Source organism: Gorilla gorilla, chromosome 16 (genome assembly GCF_029281585.2).
Source record: "Gorilla gorilla gorilla isolate KB3781 chromosome 16, NHGRI_mGorGor1-v2.1_pri, whole genome shotgun sequence".
NCBI lineage: Eukaryota > Metazoa > Chordata > Mammalia > Primates > Hominidae > Gorilla > Gorilla gorilla.
The window spans coordinates 43,947,822-43,969,522 of NC_073240.2; the positions used below are offsets into that span (position 1 = coordinate 43,947,822).

The window sequence follows — 21,701 nt, forward strand, 5'->3', positions numbered from 1 at the left end:
GGTGTGGTCAATTCAATGAATGAGAGAAAACTTTAAAAAAACATTTTAAGAGGCAGGGGTCTCGCTATTTTGCCCAGGCTAGCTCTGAACTCCTGAGCTCGAACGATCCTCCTGCCTCAGACTCCTGTGTAGCTGGGGCTGCAGGCACATGCTACTGTGCCTAGCTGAAAACATTTTTTAACAGGTAAAATTTTTCTATAAAGAATCTCTGGTAATCTAAAAAATGAGCCTTTTTGTCTTTTTGTGACAGATGCATTTCTTTTTGTTTAGAGTTTTTCTTTCCCTTAATTCTTTCTGTTTCATATACAGGCATACCTCGTTTTATTATGCTTCGCCTTATTGCACTTTGCAGATGTTGCATTTTTTCAAATTGAGAGTTTGTGGCAAGCCTGCCTTGAGCAAGTCTATGGGAGCCATTTTTCCAACAGCATGTGCTCACTTCCTGTCTCTGTGTCTCATTTGGGTAATTCTCACAATATTTCAAACTTTTTCATTATATCTTTTATGGTGATCTGTGATCAGTGACCTTTGATGTTACTATTGTAATTGTTTTGGGGTGCTACAAACCTTGCCCATATAAGTCCAGGAACTTAATCAATAAGTGCTGTATGTGTTCTGAGTGCTCCACCAATCAGCTGTTCTCCCATCTCTCTCCCTCTCCTCCAGCCTCCCTATTCCCTGAGACACAACAATATTAAAATTAGGCCAGTTAATAACCCTACAATGGCCTCTAAGTGTTCAAGTGAAAGGAAGGGCCCAACATCTCTCACTTTAAATCAAAAGGTAGAAATGATGAAGCTTGGTGAGGAAGGCTATTGAAAGGCTTTCAGATAGGCTGAAAGCTAGGCCTCTTGAGCTGGAGCAGTAAGCCAAGTTGTGAAGGCAAAGGAAAAGTTCTTGAAGGAAATTAAAAGTGCTCCTCCAGTGAACAGATGAATGATTAGAAAGTGAAACAGTCCTACTGCTGATGTGGAGAACGTTTTCGTGTTCTGGATAGACAATCAAACCATCTACAACATTCACTTAAGCCAAAGCCTAATCCAGAGCAAGATCCTAACTCCCTTCAATTCTATGAAGGCTGAGAGAGGTAAGGAAGCAGCAGAAGAAAAGTTGGAAGCTGGCAGAGTTTGGTTCATGAGGTTTAAGGAAAGAAGTTAACTCCATAACATAAATATGCAGTGTGACGCAGCAAGTGCTGATTGATGGAGAAGCTGCAGCAAGTGACCCAGAAGATCTAGCTAAGATAATTGATGAAGGTGGCTGCACTAAACAACAGATTTTCCATGTAAATGAAACAGGCTTCTTTTGGAAGAAGATGCCATCTAGGACTTTTATAGCTAGAGAAAAGTCAATCCCTGGCTTCAAAGGACGGGCTGACTATTGCTAGAGGTCCATGCAGCTGATTTTTTTTTTTTTTTTTGAGAAAGTTACACAATAATTTATTTAGGGCCTCCTCTCCCCACCCTTGCAGTCTCTAGGTCACTTTTTCCGCTTGTAGATTTTGCGCGCCAGCCCCAGAAAGATGACTGGGGGCAGGGGAGCTGCGTACTGTTCAATGAGACCCATAACGTGGCTGTAACTGTCTTCCTATTATTGCAAGAACATGGCCGGCAGATCCAGCTCCTCAAATACTGCCTTCACCGGGGCCACCTTCTCGGCCTCCTTCTGCCCAAAATTCTCCTTCAGAATCTGGTACTGTTCTGGAGTGGCCCGTTGCAGACACTGAACCACCAGCCAGCTGCATTTGTTGTCCTGGATGTCAGTGCCAACTTTGCCCGTCACATTGGGGTCCCCAAAGAGGTGAGGGTAATCATCCTGATCTGAAAGAACTCTCCCTCTCCCATCTCCAGCAGGATCTTCTTGGCATTGGTATGCTCCTTCTCTCTATCAATACCTGCCATATACATGGCTGCAGCTACAGGAAGGTAGAAGGAGTAGAAACTGCCTTGTACTTGACACTAGATTTGTACCTCTTTTCAGTGAATCTGCCAAGATCCACATTGCCCTGGGGGGCTATGATAAGGTCCAGGGTCTGCCCAATCTCAGTCTGATAGAAACTCTGCCGGAAGAGCTGGATCAGGTTCAGGTAATAGGGCTGCTCCTGGCAATAGAGCTTCAGCAGGCGGTACATACATGCTTCCCTTCCAGAAGCATAGCAACATTGATGGCATCCAAACCCGCGCCCGGCTTCTGATATCAGCAGATCTGTCCCCAGTGGGTGAGGGATGAATCCATGATGTCATTTGCCACCAGGAAGAAAGCCTGCAGCAGTTCCACACACCAGCCCATAGTCAGGGCCCGCTGGAGACTCTCAGCATCCTGTTTCCTCAGCTCCACCAGCTCCCAGAATGCTACTAGCACCATCAAAGCCCGGTGATACTTGCCTCCAATGGCATTGTACTACAGGACCTCCTTAAGCTGGGTGATAGCATCTCCTGTCTCTGGGTGCCCCATCTCATCCTCAGTCAGCACCCTAACAATCTGGGAGAAGCACTGAACGAAATCCTGCTTTTCTTGGACAGAAATGTCTGATTTCTGGTCTCCATTCATTCTGAGGGAGGAGCAAAGGGCTCTGTTCCTGGATGTGGGTTCCTGCTCCATAGCTGATGACTTTAAGTGGAGCCAATGCCCATTTACCATTCTGAAAATCCTTGGGTGCTTAAGCGTTATGCTAAATCTACTCTGCCTGTGTTCTATATATGGAACAACAAAGCCTGGATAATAATAGCACATCTGTTTACAGCATGGTTTACTGAATATTTTAAGTCCACTATTGAGAACTACTGCTCAGAAAAAAATATTCCCTTCAAAATATCAATGGTCATTGACAATGCACCTGGTCACACAAGAGCTCTGAGGAAGATGTACAAGGAGATGAATGTTATTTTCATGCCTGCTAGCGCAGTATTCATTCTATAGCCAATGGATCAAGGAGTAATTTCAACTTTCAACTCTTACTATTTAAGAAACACATTTCATAAGACTATAGCTGCCTTAGATGATGATTCCTCTGATGGATGTGGGCAGTCAATTGAAAAATTTATGGAAAGGATTCACCATTCTAGATGCCATTAAGAACAGTTGCAATTAATGGGAGGAGGTTAAAATAACAACATGAACAGGAGGGAAGAAGTTGATTCCAACCCTCATGGATGACTTTGAGGGGTTCAAGACTTCAGTGGAGGAAGAACTGTAAATGTGGAAATAGCAAGAGAACTAGAATTAGAAGTGGAGCCTGAAGAGGTGACTAAATTGCTGCAATCTTATGATAAAACTTGAACAGATGACAAGTTGCTTCTTATGGATGAGCAGAAAAAGTGGTTTCTTGAGAAGGAATCTACTCCTTCTAAATATGGTGTGAACGTTTTTGAAATGACAACAAAGGATTTAGAATTATACATAAACTTAGTTGATAAAGCAATGACAGTGTTGGAGAGGATTGGATTTCTTTGGGTAAAATGCTATCAAGCAGCATTGCATGCTATAGAGAAATTCTTTTTTTTTTTTTTTTTGAGATGGAGGCTTGCTCTGTCACCCAGGCTGGGGTGCAGTGGTGCGATCTTGGCTCACTGCAACCTCCGCCTCCCGGGTTCAAGCAATTCTCCTGCCTCAGCCTCCTAAGTAGCTGGGACTACAGGCGCCTGCCACCATGCCCCGCTAATTTTTATATTTTAGTAGAGACGGGGTTTCACCATATTGGCCAGGCTGGTCTTGAACTCCTGACCTCGTGATCCGCCCACCTCGGCCTCCCAAAGTTCTGGGATTACAGGGGTGAGCCACCACGCCCGGCCAAGAAATTCTTGTGAAAGGAAAAGTCAATTGATGTAGCAAACTTCATGGTTACCTTATTTTAAGAAATTACCACAGCCACCCCAACCACCACCCTGATCAGTCAGCAGCCACCAACGTCAAAACAAGACCCTCCACCAGTAAAAAGATTTTGACTCACTGAAGGCTCAGATGATCACTAGCATTTTTAGCAGTAAGGTTTTTTTTTGTTTTTTTGTTTTTTTTTTTTGAGACAGGGTCTCTCTGTCACCCAGGCTGGAGTGCAATGGCGCGATCTCAGCTCACTGCAATCTCCACCTTCCAGGCTCAAAGTGATCCTCCCACCTCAGCCTCTTGGGTAGCTGGGACCACAGGCGTGAGCCACCATGCCTGGCTAATTACTGTGTTTTTTATAGAGACAGGGTTTCTGTGTGTTGCCCAGGCTAGTCTTGAACTCCTGGGCTCAAGTGATCCACTCACCTCGGCCTCCCAAAGTGCTAGGGTAACAGGCGTGAGCCACCATGCCCAGTCAGTAGAAGTATTTATAAATTAAGGTATGTGCATTGTTTTTCTAGACATGATGCAATTGCACATTAATAGACTATAGTATGGTGTAAACATAACTTTTTTTTTTCTTTTGAGACAGGATCTTGCTCTGTTGCCCAGGCTGGAGTGCAGTGGCACCATCTTGGCTCACTGCAACCTCCACCTCCCTGGTTCAAGCGAGTCTCCTGGCTCAGCCTCCTGAGTAGCTGGGACTACACGCATGTGCCACCATGCCTGGATAATTTTTGTATTTTTAGTAGAGACAGAGTTTTGCCATGTTGGCCAGGCTGGTCTCAAACTCCTGACCTCAAGTGATCTGCCTGCCTTGGCCTCCAAAAGTGCTGAGATTACAGGCATAAGCCACTGCACCCAGCCGTAAACATAACTTTCATATGCACTGGGAAACCAAAAAATTCATGTGACTCGCTTTTTTGCAATATTTGCTTTATTGTGGTGTCAGGAACCACAATATCTCTGAAATATGCATGCAGTTTAATGCTTTGTTTTGGCTAATGGTACTTTTAATATTCCACACGGGCTTAAAAAATTTAAGTCATTGATACATAGGAAAAGTCATTTATATCAGAGCTTGTCAGCCACACTACTGAGGTCACTGGGTTTTCAGAATCCTGAGATACTGATTCTCCTGGCCTCTGTGGTGGCTGGAGAGCCCAGTTAGTCACCTGGCTGCTTTATCTTTTCATCCTGTGTCATACAAATATTAAAATAATCTTTATTTGTCACGAATGTGAAAAGGCAAGGGATCTCTGAATTAGAAACCAATTCTCTAGTTTCATTATGTTTAGATTCCTCTTTTGGTTGCAGTGCACTTTTCAGCCTCAGGGTATTCAGTAGCTTTGTTCTGCATTGTCAATCAATCATGTAGCAAATATTTATTGAGAGTCCATCCCTAGTTGGATAGTGTGAGAGATACATGAGCTAATGTTAAAAATTTGGCTTTTGCCTTCAAGGAACTGATAGTGTAGTTAAGGGACATCAGAATTATTTAGGAAACAATTAGAAAAGAACATGAAGAAATGGCCGAGGAAATGCTAGATTATTTGGTACACATGATAATCACTATGAGAAATCAGAAAAGCATGGAGGGTGGACATAGAGAAGACTTTATAAAAGAAGCAAAAAGTGTGTCCAATCTTAAAAGATGAGTAGCATTTGAAGAAGTAGGACATGCCAAGGAAGATATTTTAGGCAAAAAGATAGGTATGAAGAGATCTTTAAAAGCTACAGACTGGGAAACCAAAAACTGAACTTTGCAGGGGCAGTAAGAAAACTGGTGTCACCAGAATTAACATTCATACTGAGGACTAGTATGACACTGGATAGGTAGCTTAGGGCTAATTTATGGAGGTCTTAAGTAACAAGCATAGAAGTTGAGATGTGATGGGTAATAGTTCATAATTCAGCATAGGTTCTTAAGGAGGCAAGGAACATAATTAAAATAGTGTTTTATAAATGGCAATCCCACAATAAAAAAAGGAAAAAGATGGGATAAAAAGGAAAAAAGAGATATTGGAGTTATGTGGACTAAATCGGAGGGTCCTGCAATAGTCTAGTCATGATATGAAAAGTCATACCCATCTGAACTAAGTTCTTGGATATGGAGATGGTGACATCAATTTGAGGATGATAGGTCAAAAAGCACTGGTTAACTGAGTTTGTATGATTAGAGTCACCATACATTGGAAGAGGAGGTTGTTCTCTTTTGTTAATGTGAGAAAGGAAGAGGACAGAGATGAAAATCTTTCACTTCCTGTTAACTGTTTGTATCTTTCATGGTGACTGTGGGGAGTTAGGAGACATGTTCAAAAGTAATTAACAGGACTTGGGGCTGAGTGGTTATTGGGAAAGTAAAGTGAATAGTCACTTTAAAGTTTCTTACCTTTGTATTTTTGTTTTTAGCCACCTAAACTTTATCTGAATTTAATAAATGGCATTTTACTAAAAAAATAAATATTACAGAAATACCAATCTGAAGAAAAAAATTAAAGTTAAATCTTGATCTTAAAAATGTCCCAAAGAGGAGGCGGAGCTTGCAGTGAGCCAAGATCGTGTCACTGCACTCCAGCCTGGGCGACAGAGCGAGACTCCATCTCAAAAAAAAAAAAAAAAAGATTCTGAGGAATAACTGAACATAAAATAAGCAAGAAAAAATATAAGTAAAAATTTTAATTTAGAATAAAACCCTGAAATAGAATTTTTTTTTTTTTTTTTTTTTTTGAGACAGAGTCTCATTCTGTCATCTAGGCTGGAGTGCAGTGGCACGATCTCCACTCACTGCAAGCTCCGCCTCCCGGGTTCAAGCCATTGTCCTACCTCAGCCTCTGGAGTAGCTGGGACTACAGGCGCCCGCCAGCACGCCCGGCTAATTTTTTTGTGCTTTTAGTAGAGATGGGGTTTCACCATGTTAGCCAGGATGGTCTCGATCTCCTGACCTCGTGATCCACCTACCTCGGCCTCCCAAAGTGCTGGGATTACAGGCGGGAGCCACCGTGCCCGGCCCTGAAATGGAAATTTAAAAAATACCAAGAAGAAAGGCAGTAGAACTAATTGACATTGTTTAAATTGGGTTTGACTAATTTCTGAGTATTAGTTGTAATGTCTATATTATATATTTACTCGGGTTACATTATATTTGATGGTTGTTGTGGCCCACTAGCATATTAAATTTCAGGAGTTTATTTGTATTTTTAAATATATGCTGTTAGGTAAAAATCATGTAAGACACTTAGATAAACGATAATACCAACTTTTCTTATAATGTTCTGACATTTGAATAATATAGGTATGCCCTCCAATAAAATCTATACTTTCCTTCTTGTTTATTCAACACATACTTAATGAGTGCCTGCTCTGTACTGTGTTACTCATCCTTTCTTCCTGGTCTTCACTCTGCAGTTTTATGGACACCTGAACACTGTTGACACTTAAGGTGGTAAACTTTCATTAGTGGATATAGACCCTGTGTATGTTATCAGTATATCTTTAGGAACTGAAAAAGATTTAACAACCCAGACCTAGACTAATATTTTTTCTCCTTGCTTGAAGACTTCATCTTTGCAAGTCTTTCTTGTGAATTAAGCCTCTGTAGTCCTGTTTCAAGAAGTAGACAGCTTTTGTATCTCACTACACCAAGAATTCTAGGTACTTAGTAGGCCCTCACTAAATCTGCAAATGATTGATAAATACTGTTCCACTGGATTTTGATTTCTTTTTGAACATTTAATGGACTCCCTAAAAGAGCCGTCTTACTTCTGAACTTGGTGAACTTGTATTTGGTTATTGAATTAGTTTGCATGAGTCTTTGGGGACAATGGGAGAAAAACTTTGAAATTTCATCAGTTTATCCATTGTGGATCTAGTTTAGTATATTTCTGTCAGATCAGTAAATCTCGTTTTCAAAGGAAGGTAAAATCTAGTGTATTAGGGAAGAAATTTTAAAGCATTGTCTTTTTATTACACTAACACCCTCCTGTCTTCTATTTTTTAGGAAATATTCTGCTGTACGTAGAGATGGCTCTTTCCATTATGTCCACAGTACTCCCTTTGGCAACTATTCGTTCATCTGTGTAGATGCCACTGTAAATCCAGGGCCTAAGAGACCCTATAATTTCTTTGGAATTTTAGACAAGGTGCAGTAAAAATCTTACTTCCCTTTGTAGCTTACTTATTTTTTCATGGATACGTGTGGATCACTTAAAGTTATCAAAAGTAAACTAGTTGTTATCTAGGAATGCTTGGGAGAAATTTAACTTGGTTACAGGTATGGCTAGAAGTTACTGGCTATTTCAGCACTATTTTTGCTATCCTTTTTCTTGTCCCAAAATCTGAGAAAGAAGTACCTCACACTTTATGGAGTAAACATTTATTAAATAGGTACTGAGTACAGGATGCACTTTGCAAGTTACAGGACATACAGCTTTGTGTGGTATATTCCTAAGTTCCCACAATTGCCAGTTCTAACTAGTGTTTCTTTTTTGAGATGGAGTTTTGCTCTGTCGCCCAGGCTGGAGTGCAGTGGTGTGATTTCAGCTCACTGCAACCTCCACATCCCAGGCTCAAGCAATTCTTGTGCCTCAGCCTCCCAAATAGCTAAGATTACAGGCACGTGCCACCATGCCCAGCTAATTTTTGCATTTTTAGTAGAAAGGGGGTTTTGCCATGTTGGCCAGGGTGGTCTCGAACTCCTGATCTCAAGTGATCCACCTGCCTCAGCCTCCCAAAGTGCTGGGATTACAGGCATGAGCCACTGTGCCCAGCTGGTCTATATTTTTTTTAAGAAGAGAAGGATGACTATTGAAATCAATAAGTTTATTTTCAAGTATTTTGACAAGGCTAGGTGATTGCTGGATTTAAACTGTGTGGAAAGTCTCATTTGAGAACCTCTTATTATTTCTTGGTACAGTAAATGCCAACTCATTATTTAATAAGCATATGCCCCTAAGTAAGACATATGTGCTCATATGAAAGAATACAAAAGTGATAAGATCAAGTTCTTAGACTCTTAGAGTATTTAATCTAGTGGTGAGGTATAAGACCAGTATAGAAATAAATATAATAAAGAGCAGAATTTGCTAAATTAGAACTAAGAGGTTCAGAGTTATACGAGAGTTCGAAAGAATGTGAAATCAAGCGAACAGAATATTGTCAAATGCATTGTGTTACTTTAGGCATTTTATTTAATTAGGTTCTATTTTGTTTCTTATCTATCAAGTGTCTTTAGTCAGGGTTGATGAACTTATATTAAATCCCATTCCTTAGTATAGTGTTTTTTAAAGGTAGAATTCAAGGATCATGTACATGAAAACCAACTGGAGTGTTACAAAATACAGATTCCCTTGCCTTGCCCCAGACTTAAATTAAAAACCCTGAGGGTAGATCCCAGAAATGTATTGCTGTAAGCACCTTACATATAATATTAATGCATATTTACATATGTACCAGTTATTTTTTGAAATCAACTTTTGAGGTATGATTTGAGTACTATAAAATACCCTCATTTTAAATGTTTGAAGAGTTTTGACAAATGTATATATTGGTATAACTGTCACCACAGTTAAGACATAGAACATTTCCATCATCCTAAAGTCTTGTCATCCTTGTACAGTCTGTCTTCACTTCCTAGGGAATCACTGATTGGTTTTCTATCAGTATAGATTCATTTTGTTTGTTCTAAAATTTTGTATAAATGAAATCATACAGTATGTACTCTTGGGTCTGGCTTCTTTTGCTCAGTATAATGTTTCTGAGATCCATCCGTATGATTGTGTGTATCAGTAGTTCTTTCCTTTCTATTGCTGAGTGCTGTTCCATCGTGTGGATGTATTACAACTTGTTGATGGTTTCTAGTTTTTGGCTATTATCAGAGCTGTTATAAACATTTAGGTAGAAGTCTTTCCATGATATTATTTTAGAAGTTTAGTTTCTGTATCCTCTTCATTAATCGTAAAGTGTTATACAAAGCTGTAAAGATTAGTGATGACTTCATTTCGCAGTTTCCTTATCTATTAAAAGAGGATAATACCTACCCTACCTATTGCAGAGTTATTTTTAGTATCAAATGAAATATAATGTATGTGAAAACAATTTGAAACTTACAGAGGTCCATAGAGGTCATTAACTAGTAAGGTTTAAGGCCTAGACACATATAATAATTATTATAAATCTTCAGAGGAGTTTTCTAATCTGTTGACATTAGATTTTAGCCTGAGCCCTAATTTAAGATCCTTCCATTTTTCTCTCATCTCAGAAAAAGATGGAGGAGCTCTTATTACTGGCCAAGGAAAGCAGTCGGAGCAACCATACAATTTGGTTTGGACACTTTACAACATCCACTATTCTTTCTCCATCACCAGGAATCCGGTCAATAATGAGGTGAGACAAGCTTCCAAAATCAGAATTAATTTGTTTTTAGTTTTTTTTATTTTGCTGTTACCTATTCTGCTTTTCTGGCAAGACATTTTTATTAATTTGGCCTCACGCGTTATCTTTGTTCATTTATTTCATTTATTTTTCATTGGTTAGTTCGGCTATAGCTTATTTGTGTGGACATCTCCATACACTTGGTGGACTGATGCCTGTTTTGCACACTCGTCACTTCCAGGGCACTTTGGAACTTGAGGTGGGAGACTGGAAGGATAATAGGAGGTAAGGGAACCTCCCCATAGAATAAAACTTATACACATAAGTTTTGCCAAAGCAATGATAGTTTTCTTACTGATATCATGGGTGATCACAGTTAAAGAAAAACTTGTGATATTTCTGTTTTTTTAAAGTAATATATGTCTCTGCAATCTTTGTCATTTTGCGGAAACCTTGTCATAGCAGTGATGTTTACTATCACTATGTTACATTGGATTTTCAAGATATGTCCATTAGGAATTGGACTCAAACTCTAGTGTGCACAAGAATTATGGAGGAGCTTATGAAAAATAAAAATTTTCAGGCGCTACCTCTAGAGATTTTGATTGTGTTGGTCTGGATTAGGGTCCAACAAATTACTTTTTTTTTTTTTTTTGAGACAGAGTCACGTTCAGCTGCCCAGAGTAGCTGAGATTACAGGCACCCACCATCATGCTCAGCTAATTTTTGTATTTTAGTAGAGATGGGGTTTCACCATGTTTGCCAGGCTGGTCTTGAACTCTTGACCTCAGGTGATCCACCCGCCTCGGCCTCCCAAAGTACTAGGATTACAGGCGTGAGCCATGGCGCCTGGCCCAAACTGCCTTTTTTAAAAGCCCTCTGGGTGGTCTATGCATGACAATTTGAGAAATGCTAGGACTAGAAGTGTCATGTTTTTCCTCCTGAATTTTGTATCTACCATACTGGTTATTGTTACAAGATGGTAGTGATTTAACTTCTTCAAATAGATGATAGTTGGCTTTTTTAAGGTTAAAGTCTCTCTAAGAGAAAATATGTTTATCAAAAGCATGTAGTGTAGTTAAATATATGGTTTTTTCTTTTTTAAAAAGAAGTATTTAAGTGAAATAGTTTATCAAGTTTTGAGGAGTATCATCTTATTGTTTAACTATTACAGTTATTTAATTTACACAAACCCTGTGCTCTCAGATAATAGGTACTCAGCAAAGATTTGTTGAGCTGAATATGTTATCTTTTTATTTTTAACTACTTCCATTAATTAAAAAGGAACTTTACATCTTGGAAGGTACTTCCTCATTTTGGTTGACTTTTTAAAAACTGTGTGAGTTATGCTTGAAACGTGTAATTATTTGGCAACTATAATTACTTTGAGCTAAGAGTTGTCTGTTCATGGCTGTGAGGCTGTGGGCTGGGCTATGATTGCCTTTTGTGAGATAGTCTTACTAAGCCTTGACCAGCTTCTTTATTTCTTCTAAGTGCTCCAGTTACAAGTTGTGATGTTAATTATGAAGGCATTTCCTTTCTCTCTCCACCAGCTTTCCTGTGTTCCAACCCTGGGGTTTTATTTGGAGTGTACTCCAGATAAAAGGACCTAAACTTTACCTGCCCTTATAAACACTTAAATTGTGTTAGTTACAATAGAATAATTTTTAAAAACAGTATATTGGAAATATTAGGCTAGGCCTTGTTGTAGATGCAGATAAATCCAGAAATATCAGTGGCTTAACACAAATGTTTTTCATTTGTATAAATTCAATATGAGTCAGAACAACTCTTATCCATGGGATGAGTCAGTAATTCAGACTTCCTCCATCTTAAAATTCCTATTTCGACATGTCGATTCCAGGGCAGAGAAGAGAGCAAGGAGAACTCACACCCACTCCTAAGTACTTTGGACCACAGGCATGATATGTGTCACTTCTCTTCACAGCCCATTGGCCAAAACTAGTCACATGGTCCCAACCCGATACCAGGAGACTGGGAAATTCAGGGGAATGTGTAGAGAATTTCGTGAGCACTATTGTTTCTGCCATAGTGAATCATTTCTTTTTTTAGTTCTAAAAGTTAGAAAATATAAAACTTTGGTTATTCTTTAATGAATATTTTATACCTTTTGTTATTGCATTTGGAAAATGAAAACAACTTTAATTTCTTTGAAATTATAGAAATAAATGTTTAATGCTAGGCATGGTGGCTTACGCCTATAATCCCAGCACTTTGGGAAGCCAAGGTGAGGGGGATCACCTGCGGTCAGGAGTTCGAGACCAGCCTGGCCAACATGGTGAAACCCTATCTCTGCTAAAAATAGCCGGGTGTGGTGGCGGGCACCTGTAATCCCAGCTACTTGGGAGGCTGAGGCAGAGGTTGCAGTGAGCCAAGATTGCGCCACTGCACTCCAGCCTGGGTGACAGAGTGAGACTCCATCTCAAAAATAAGAAAAAAAAAAAAAAAAGAAATAAAGGTTTAAAAGAAGTATGAAAGATTTCTAATTTTGTTCATATCAACCATTTTAATATTTTATGTAGCATTGTTGATGGGATGAAGAATGTCAAGTATTAGGGTTATAATAAATATTTTAGGTTCAAAATTGTCTTAAAGTACAGGGATAAGATGAGTTACTTCAACAAGTATTTATTTAAAAATTAAAGAGTACATGCCGTGTACCAGGTGTTGTTCAAGAGCACAGTTGAATCCATTGCCCAGTCAGAGGCAGTTATGTGACAAATGTGAAGGATAAAGTGATGGGGTAAGGGAAGAAAGAAAGAAAATATTACTTAATCTGTATTCAAATTAATCATGTAAAAAAGTCCTAGTTATGTATTTTTATATTTGTTCTGTATATTACCTTCATGACCTCTTACAATGTGAAGTGACTAAATTACCTTATCATTATCTGGTCTTTAGGTACCGGATTTTTGCTTTTGATCATGACCTCTTTAGCTTTGCAGATTTGATCTTTGGCAAGTGGCCTGTGGTTCTTATCACCAATCCTAAATCACTCCTTTATAGTTGTGGTGAACATGAACCACTAGAAAGACTTCTTCACTCAACACACATCAGGTATGTAGCAATTTTTTAGAATTTACTTTCAGTTTGATAATGAAGGAGAATAAGTCATTGTGATTGCATTCCCATGTGAAAGCTATGAGATGCCCCATTTTAGTTTTCTCAACAACCTAAACATTATATAAAGATAGATTGCTTACTGTTTTGTTTCCATTAAGTTAAAAAGCATATCTTTTTTTAAGCTGATGAAATTTTAAAAACCATTCAGAAATCTATAATTCTACCATTATTATTTTTGTTTTATTTTATTCCAGCCTTTTTATTTGGATGTTTTTACATTGCTATAAGCATAATGTACATATTCCTTTATAGTCTACTTTTTAAAATTTGCATTATATATCAAATTTTTTTTCATTTTGTTATGTAGCCTTCTAAGAAAGCATAAGCTATATATATAATCCTTATGGAATTGAAAATTCAGTTGGCAAATGAATTTGTTTTGTTTTGTTTTGTTTTGATTTTCGACAGAGTCTTGCTTTGTTGCCCGGGCTGGAGTGCAGTGGCCTGATCTTGGCTCACTGCAACCACCGCCTCCCGAGTTCAAGCTTTTCTCATGCCTCAGCCTCTGGAGTAGCTGAGATTACAGATGTGTGCCACCACGCCTGGCTAATTTTTGTATTTTTAGTAGAGAGAGGGTTTCACCGCGTTGGCCAGGCTGGTCTCAAACTCCTGACCTCAAGGGATCCACCCTCCTATGCCTCCCCAAGTGCTGGGATTACAGGCTTGAACCACCATGCCTGGCCATGAATTTGATTATATAGATTAATAGAATCCAAATGGGACATTAACATTCTTTTTGCAAAGAGATATATAACTTGTTTCAAATGTAAGAGCACTTTTTAAAATATACTTTTACAATTTATTTTGAAAAGTAATACAATAGAACAACCTTTGGAAAATAGGGTAATGGGATTTTAAGTATGTTTTTCTCCACTTCTAATAGAACTATTATTAGCACTTCTGAGTATTTCTTCTCAGGCATTCTCTCTTAAGATGTTTTTATATAATTATAATCATAAGGCACAGTCTATTCTAATTCCTGATTTGTTTTCTTTCAGCACAAAGAATGTACCACAGTTTTTCTAACCATTTTCATATCTCATTGGTGAACTTTTAAGGTTTTTCTTATTTGTGGATGAATATCTGGTACATATATATTCTTCCTTCACTTGAATAATTTCTTTAAGAAAGAGTTCTAGAAGTGGGATTCTAGGTGAAAGAATTTGAATTCTTTTATGACTGTTGATAAAAATTGCTCAATCCCTTTTTTTTTGGAGCTAAAATCACTATTTTTAATCATGGTAAGCATGATTAAACAAAGTACACATGGCATAAAATGTACCATTTTAACCATATTTAAGTGTACAGTTCAGTAGCATTAAGTTTGCTTCAAGTTTACATTGTTTTGCAACCATCACCATTATCCATTTCCAGAACATTTATCATTTTCTAAAACTGAAACTTTTACCCATTAAACAATAACTTCCTGTTCTTCCCTCTCCCACAGCCCCTGGCAGCCACCAATCTACTTTCTGTCTCTATGAATTTGACTACTCTAGCTAACTCATATAAGTGGAACCATTCAATATTTATACTTTTGTGACTGGCTTATTTTCATTTAACATGATGTCTTCAAGGTTTATACATGTTGTGGCATATGTCATAATTTCCTTCCTTTTAAAGGCTGAATAATATTCCATTGTACATTGTGTGTGTGTGTGTGTGTATATATATATACACACATATGTATACACACATACACACATACCACATTTTGTTTATGTGTTCAATGGACACTTGGGTTGCTTCTAACTTTTGGCTATATTGAATAATGCTTCTATGAATATGAGTGTACAGATAACTGTTCAAGTCCCTGCTGTCACTTCTTTTAGATATATATCCAGAAGTGGAATTGCTGGATCATATGGTAATTATCTGTTTAATTTTTTAAGGAGCTGCCATACTGTTTTCCATGGTGGCTGCACCATTTTACATTCCCACCAGCAGTGTATCAGGTATCCAATTACTTTCAACAACAGATGCTAATTTATAATATTACCAAGCAATATGAATGCCAAATTCACAATACTCTTATTATTATTGGATATTATGCTTTAAAAAGTATTTACTAATTAACTTGTAAAAAATGGTACCAAGATGTTTACATTTATTGTTTTCATCACTAATGAAATGGAACGCACATGTGTCAGTCAGGTTTTTTGATGGGAGCTGGATATCAGGTTTAGGTGTCATACTCTCTGAAAGGGCTTGGTAGCCTAGTCCTGGTTATAACCCTGTTTCTTTGGGACAGACACCCTGGTACCAAATGAGTAGACGGTAGGCTTGACATTAGATTAACAAAATGAGATTTCCACCCTATATTATTTTCCTAAAAGAAAAATCAGTACTTCTGGAGTTTCTTCAGAAAGAACTTTGAATCCACCTTACCTAGATTTGTCAAAAGAAAATTGATTTTTCTTTCTAAAAAGTAAAAGAATAGTTCCAAATTTCTTACCAGTTCAGTTTTGCTAATTGTCCAACTCCAGAAGCCACCATTCGGAAAGAAACCAGATCATATCAATAGTGGCTCCTGCTGTTGTACAGTATGATGGTTCTGCCTATACGTGTATATCTGCAAGTTACAATAAGGTTATTCTCCTTTGCAAAAACAATGACAAACCTCAAACCATGTGTTTTATATATGCTCTCATTTTAGAGTCTTGGCCTTTTCCTTATCCTCCATTACTTCTGTCACAGTTAAGATTGATGGAGTTCATTTAGGCCAGGCTGTTCACGTGTCTGGTCCCATTTTCGTACTGAAGTGGAATCCTAGAAACTACAGTAGTGGGACACATAACATAGAAGTAATCGTCCAGGTAAGTTAGTAATTTATATTTACTATGTAAATGATTAAGCTGTAGCCACAATGAATTCTGGTTTGGAATTTTTTAGTCAATTGGTAATGAAACCATGTTTAAAAAAAAATTGGGGGCCGGGCATGGTGGCTCACGCCTGTAATCCCAGCACTTTGGGAGGCCAAGGCAGGCAGATCACCTAAGCATAGGAGTTTGAGACCAGCCTGGGCAAAACAGTGAAACCCTGTCTTTACAAAAAAATACAAAAATTGGCTGGGCACAGTGGCATGTGCCTGTAGTCCCAGCTACTCAGGAGGCTGAGGCAGGAGAATCCACTTGAGCCCAGGAGGTAGAGGTTGCAGTGAGCTGAGATTGCACCACTGCACTCCAGCCTGGGCAACAGAGCCAGACCCTGTCTCAAAATAAACAAAAAAAGTGAAAAAATTGGGGCTGAGGCTGGAGGATCACTTGAGGCCAGTAGTTTGAGACCAGCCAGGGCAACATAGTGAGACCGCATCTCAACAAAAAAATAAAAGTTAGCTGGGCATGGTGGTGTGCATCTGTAGTCCTAGCTACTTGGGAGGCTGAGATGGAAGGATCGCTTGAGCCCAGGAGTTCAAGGTTATAGTGAGCTCTGATTGTGCCAGTGCACTCTAGCCTGAGTAACAAAGCGAGACCCTATCTCAAAAAATAAATAAATAAAAATAAAAATAAATTGAATACACTGTATTTAGTATATTCTGAAAATGGGCACTTGGAATAATTCTAATATTAGATTAAAAACTAGGCAGAGGAGAAGAGGAGTGGCCATAGACTCCCTTTTTTTAGCCCCAGGAAATCATTCTTGTGTTTTCTTCCAACTTTGCCCAGAATCTTTTCATAATAGGGGCAAATTCCCCAGTATACCCAAAGGTAATAGAATAAGTCAGAAAACATGTATTATGTATCCATGTCTTTGATTGCTGTCTCTAATTGTAGGACAATTGTGTCATTATTTGAAAGCTTCAGGACACAGAATTTTCAGTGCATCAGAAGCACTTTTTTGTTAGAGGAATAAGCATTGTTAGCATATGCAGTACCAGTTTGCCTTTTCTTATTCTGATTCAATTTAGGGCATTTAATTTATTAGCACCTGCCAGAGTAGAAAATAATAATCATTACCAAAATAGAGCAGTTTCATTAAACTCTTAAGGCGATAAGCTGTGCTCAGAAATTAGTTTCTTAAACACACACACACACACACACACACACACCTGTCAATTTCTGCAACTTTATGATTTGATGACAGTTGTTAACTATTTAATCTTCTAATATTAAGACTTAATTTGAAACCCTAAATAATTTTTCAGAAAACATATGTAGTTATTTTCATTATCTTTTTTATCCCCCCTACAGAGATAGGTTGAGTAGGAAGAAACTATTTACTGAGCTCCCTCTAAGGAGATGCTAGGCACTTAGAATTTTTTACTTAATCCACAAAACAATCCTTTGTTGGGGGTAGTTTTACCCTTGGTTTGTAAATGGAGAAACTTGTACATCTGCACAAAAGAAGACACTCTGCTATGCCATCCATCTTTAAAATGTTCTGTGTAGAAGGAAGAAAAAACTTACAGCAGAAGTAGAAGGAGAGATAGCTGGGGATGAACCCTTAAGGTCTTTCATATTAGAAGAAGGTGGATCATTTTAAAGAGACTTGAAGGTTCATGTGCACCTAGAATAAATTATTCCCTGTCTTCACAGTCACTACAGTCTGGAGTGCCTCAGAACCCCAGTGTATTATTTTCTTAATAAGATATACATACAACTTCTGTAGTTTTATGAAGAAAAAAAAACCATAGCTTATATTCCTTGAAACATTTCTGGCTGCTTAGTTGAATCCTTAGTAAAAATGTAAAATCACATACTTTTTGTATGTTTAACATTTCTTACAATGGTATCAAGGTATAATTTATACATAATAACATAATAAACCCTGTATATTTAAAGTATACAATTTGGTGACTTTTGACATATGTATACATCCTTGAAGTCATCGCCTACAAGCAATATGATACATTTCCCTCAAAAGTTTTCTTGTATCCTTTGCAATCTGTTTTCCTTACATCCTCATTCTCAGGCAAGGACTGATCTGTTTTCTGTTTTCTTATATGTATAACTTTAAACAACCTACTGAGTATTAAATAGGGAACCTGGTCCCCTCATTCATTCATGGGAAAGTTCTGTCCTTTTAAATACAGTAAACTGTAGATAAGTCAGATTTGAAACTCAAAATCTGTGGGAGAAGACACTTATCTAATATTTTACCTACTCATTGTATTTATTGAATATCTATAGGTTCCCGGCAGTCTAGTAGCAACTAGACCTTTAGATCAATTTTCAGTGTGGGTCCTGGGCTAGTGGCATCAATATCATCTGGGAACTTGTTAGAAATGGAAATTCTCAGGTCCCATCCGAAATCTACTGAATCAGAAACTTCGGAGATAGGACCTAGCAATCTAGTTTAACAATCTCTCCAGGTGATTCTGATGTCCACTAAAGTATGAGTACCTGTAGTTTAAGATTATTGTGCCTACTTTGCCAATTTAAAGAGTAGACCCTAGAAAGGTCTAATCTCAAACATTAGAGAAATCTAGATTCCTGCTTTAAAACAATAACATAGTTTAATATAAGCACATTTTGAGCAATAAAAGCTTAAAAAACACAAATGTAAGTTCTTATTGTTATTTTTAAGTTTTTTTTATAATGGGAAAATTTTAAATATACAAAAGAGATAATATTATAATGAACTCCCATGTATCCATCAGCCAATCTCAACAATTATCAACTCATGATCAATCTTGTTCCTTCTTTATCCCTATCTCCCCTCCCTGCACCATGATGTCATTTCATCTGTAAATATGTCAATATGTATCAGTAAAAGATAAGGACTGTTTTTTAAAAACTTAACCATGATACCATATCATACCTGGAAGACTAACAGTAGTTCCGTAATATCGAACTACCCAGCTAATGTTCGGTTATCCCAATATGTTACATAGATAGATAGGCAGATAGATAGATAAATAGATATGTATATTTTCATTTGGTTGGTTCAAATCGGAATTCAATCAAGGCTTATACATTCTATTTAACCGACTTGTCTCTTTTGTCTCTTTTACTGTACAGATTGCGTCCCTTACCTCCCCCCTCTTTTTTTTCCCCTTAAAATTTATTTGTTTTGGAAACTGAATCTTTGGTCCTGTGGAGTTCCCTGTTTTCTGGATTTTTGCTGTTTACATCCCTGTGGTATCATTTAACATGTTCCTCTGTCCCTGTCCCCCTTAGGTTCTATAATTGGTAGTTAGATTTAGAGGTTTCATCAGATTTACATCTGTTTGTTTTTTGGCAAGAGTACTTTATCTGGTTTTTTATGCTTTTAACAGGATGCCCATAATATTTGGTTGTCTCTCTTTCTATAATGTTAAGATGGATCAGTGTATTCAGCTGTTGGTAGCCTTATCCACTGGTGTGCTGGTAAATATTTAGTAACCAGCTTGGGGCAAGTTACAGGGGTCAAGGAGAGGGGATCCTGATTTGTAGCATTTCCCTGATTTGTACCAATCCCCATAATATAAATATTTCTACCATGGCTGGTTTTAAGCTACCAACGCCATGCTAAGTGGCCTGCAAAATTGCTGAAAACTTACATTTGGCTCTTGTGAGCAGTCAAGCCAGCTCCAGCACACTGCTGGCTCATCCCTCCATTATCTTTTCACCTAAGGGTTTTTAGTAGCCATTGATGATACTTACCTAAATCCATTTTTTTATTAGAGTTATAAAATGGTGATATTCACATTTTCTTTCCTTATTATAGGAATATTAATTAGAACAGTCCTATGAAGAAAAAATTATCTTATCTATTTGGTACCCAGATACAGAGTTCACACACAAAATGCAAGATAAATTCTTCTTTCCCCATTGCCCCTTTACTAAAGCAGTTTTCAGAATAATGAGTTGGTTCTTTAGTATCTGCCAAAGGTGACTGAGTCTTTTACATTTAGTAGTATTATAAATTCAAGGTTTAAAAAATATATTGATGTATAAAAAAATACTTGATGTATTTCAGTCCATTGCATTTATTCTTTTCCATGCTCAAATTGTTCCACCTTTGGCTAGTGGGAGCCTCTTCATGTTGACTACTAAGCCCTTTGACACAATCCCAGTAGTCTTTGTTCATTTTCTTACTTTCTGATTTGACAAGATATTCCAAGCTTTTCTTATGCATTTTTTTCTTTAAAAAAATTTTTTTTAAAGTTTTACTTTTTGTGAGTACATAGTAGGTGTGTATATCTATGGGTTACATGAGGTGTTTTGATACAGGCATGCAATGCGTAATAATCACATCATGGAAAATGGAGTATCTACCCTCTCAAGCATTTGTCCTTGTTTTACAGACAGTCCAATTACACTCTTTTAGTTATTTTTAAAAGTACAATTAAGTTATTATTGACTCTAGTCACTCTGTTGTGCTATCAAATAGTAGGTCTTATTCATTCTTTTTATGCTTTTTGTACTGATTAACCATCCCCACCTCCCTCCCAATGCCCCCTTACTACCCTTTCTAGCCTCTGGTAACCATTCTTCTACTCTCTGTATCCATGAGTTCAATTGTTTTGATATTTGGATCCAACAAGTAAGTGAGAACATGTGATGTTTGTCTTTCTGTCCCTGGCTTATTTTACTTAACATAGTGGTCTCCAGTTCCATCCATGTTGTTGCAAATGACAGGATCTTATTCTTTTTTGATGGCTGAATAGTACTCTATTATGTATATATACCTCATTTTCTTTATCCATTCATCTGTTGATGGACACTTAGGTTGCTTCCAAATCTTATTGTGAGCAGTGCTGCAACAAATATGGGAGTGCAGATATCTCTTCTTGTGCACTTCCTATTCAAGAACTGGAATGAGCTGTTTCCCTAAAGAGCACTGGTTTCTTGTAGTGAGAAATACTATTTTGAGACCACAACCTGGGCACCAGCCTAGGTAGCTCATTACTGTTAGCTTTGTTGTTATTTCTAGGCCTTTTTAGGGAACAGAGGGAAATACAAATTTTTTTTTTAAAGGGAAAATACATGTGAGTGCATGCTAATATTTACTCTTTAAATGTAGAATTATAGGTTTTAATCTCTTTTTTTGTTTTTTTGACAGAGTCTCACTCTGTCACCCAGGCTGGAGTGCAGTGGCGTGATCTCGGCTCACTGCAAGCTCTTCCTCCTGGGTTCAAACAATTCTCCTGCCTCAGGCCCCTGAGTAGCTAGGATTACAGGTGTGTATCACCATGCCTGGCTAATTTTTGTATTTTTAGTAGAGGTGGGGTTTCACTATGTTGGCCAGGGTGGTCTTGAACTCTTGGCCTCAAGTGATCCACCTGCCTCGGCCTCCCAAAGTGCTGGGATTACAGGTGTGAGCCACCTTGCCTGGCCTAAGAAATATTATTAAAAGTATTTATAAGGCCAGCACTTTGGGAGGCCAATGCAGGAAGACTGCTTGAGGCCAGGAGTTCAAGACCAGCTTGGGCAACATAG

At 38.0% G+C, this 21,701-nt stretch overlaps 1 protein-coding gene and 1 pseudogene across 11 annotated transcripts in view; one reads left to right on the plus strand and one right to left on the minus strand.

Annotated features, from left to right (window-relative positions):
* The window catches only part of TMEM62 (transmembrane protein 62), a 53,671-nt gene that overhangs the window by 5,208 nt on the left and 26,762 nt on the right, over positions 1-21,701 (plus strand). For 6 of the 11 annotated variants that reach the window (XM_031002082.3, XM_055363529.2, XM_031002083.3 and 3 more), the window contains 5 exons: positions 7,823-7,964; positions 10,082-10,206; positions 10,357-10,479; positions 13,117-13,272; positions 15,995-16,154. In XM_031002082.3, the coding sequence (XP_030857942.1) occupies positions 7,823-7,964; positions 10,082-10,206; positions 10,357-10,479; positions 13,117-13,272; positions 15,995-16,154 (706 nt within the window). Of the gene's footprint in view, positions 1-7,822; positions 7,965-10,081; positions 10,207-10,356; positions 10,480-13,116; positions 13,273-15,230; positions 15,294-15,994; positions 16,155-21,701 lie in introns of all 11 variants that reach the window. The other 5 variants (XM_031002107.3, XM_031002105.3, XM_063698507.1 and 2 more) reach the window with 4 other exon arrangements.
* Positions 1,353-2,604, minus strand: LOC109023477 (farnesyl pyrophosphate synthase-like; annotated as a pseudogene).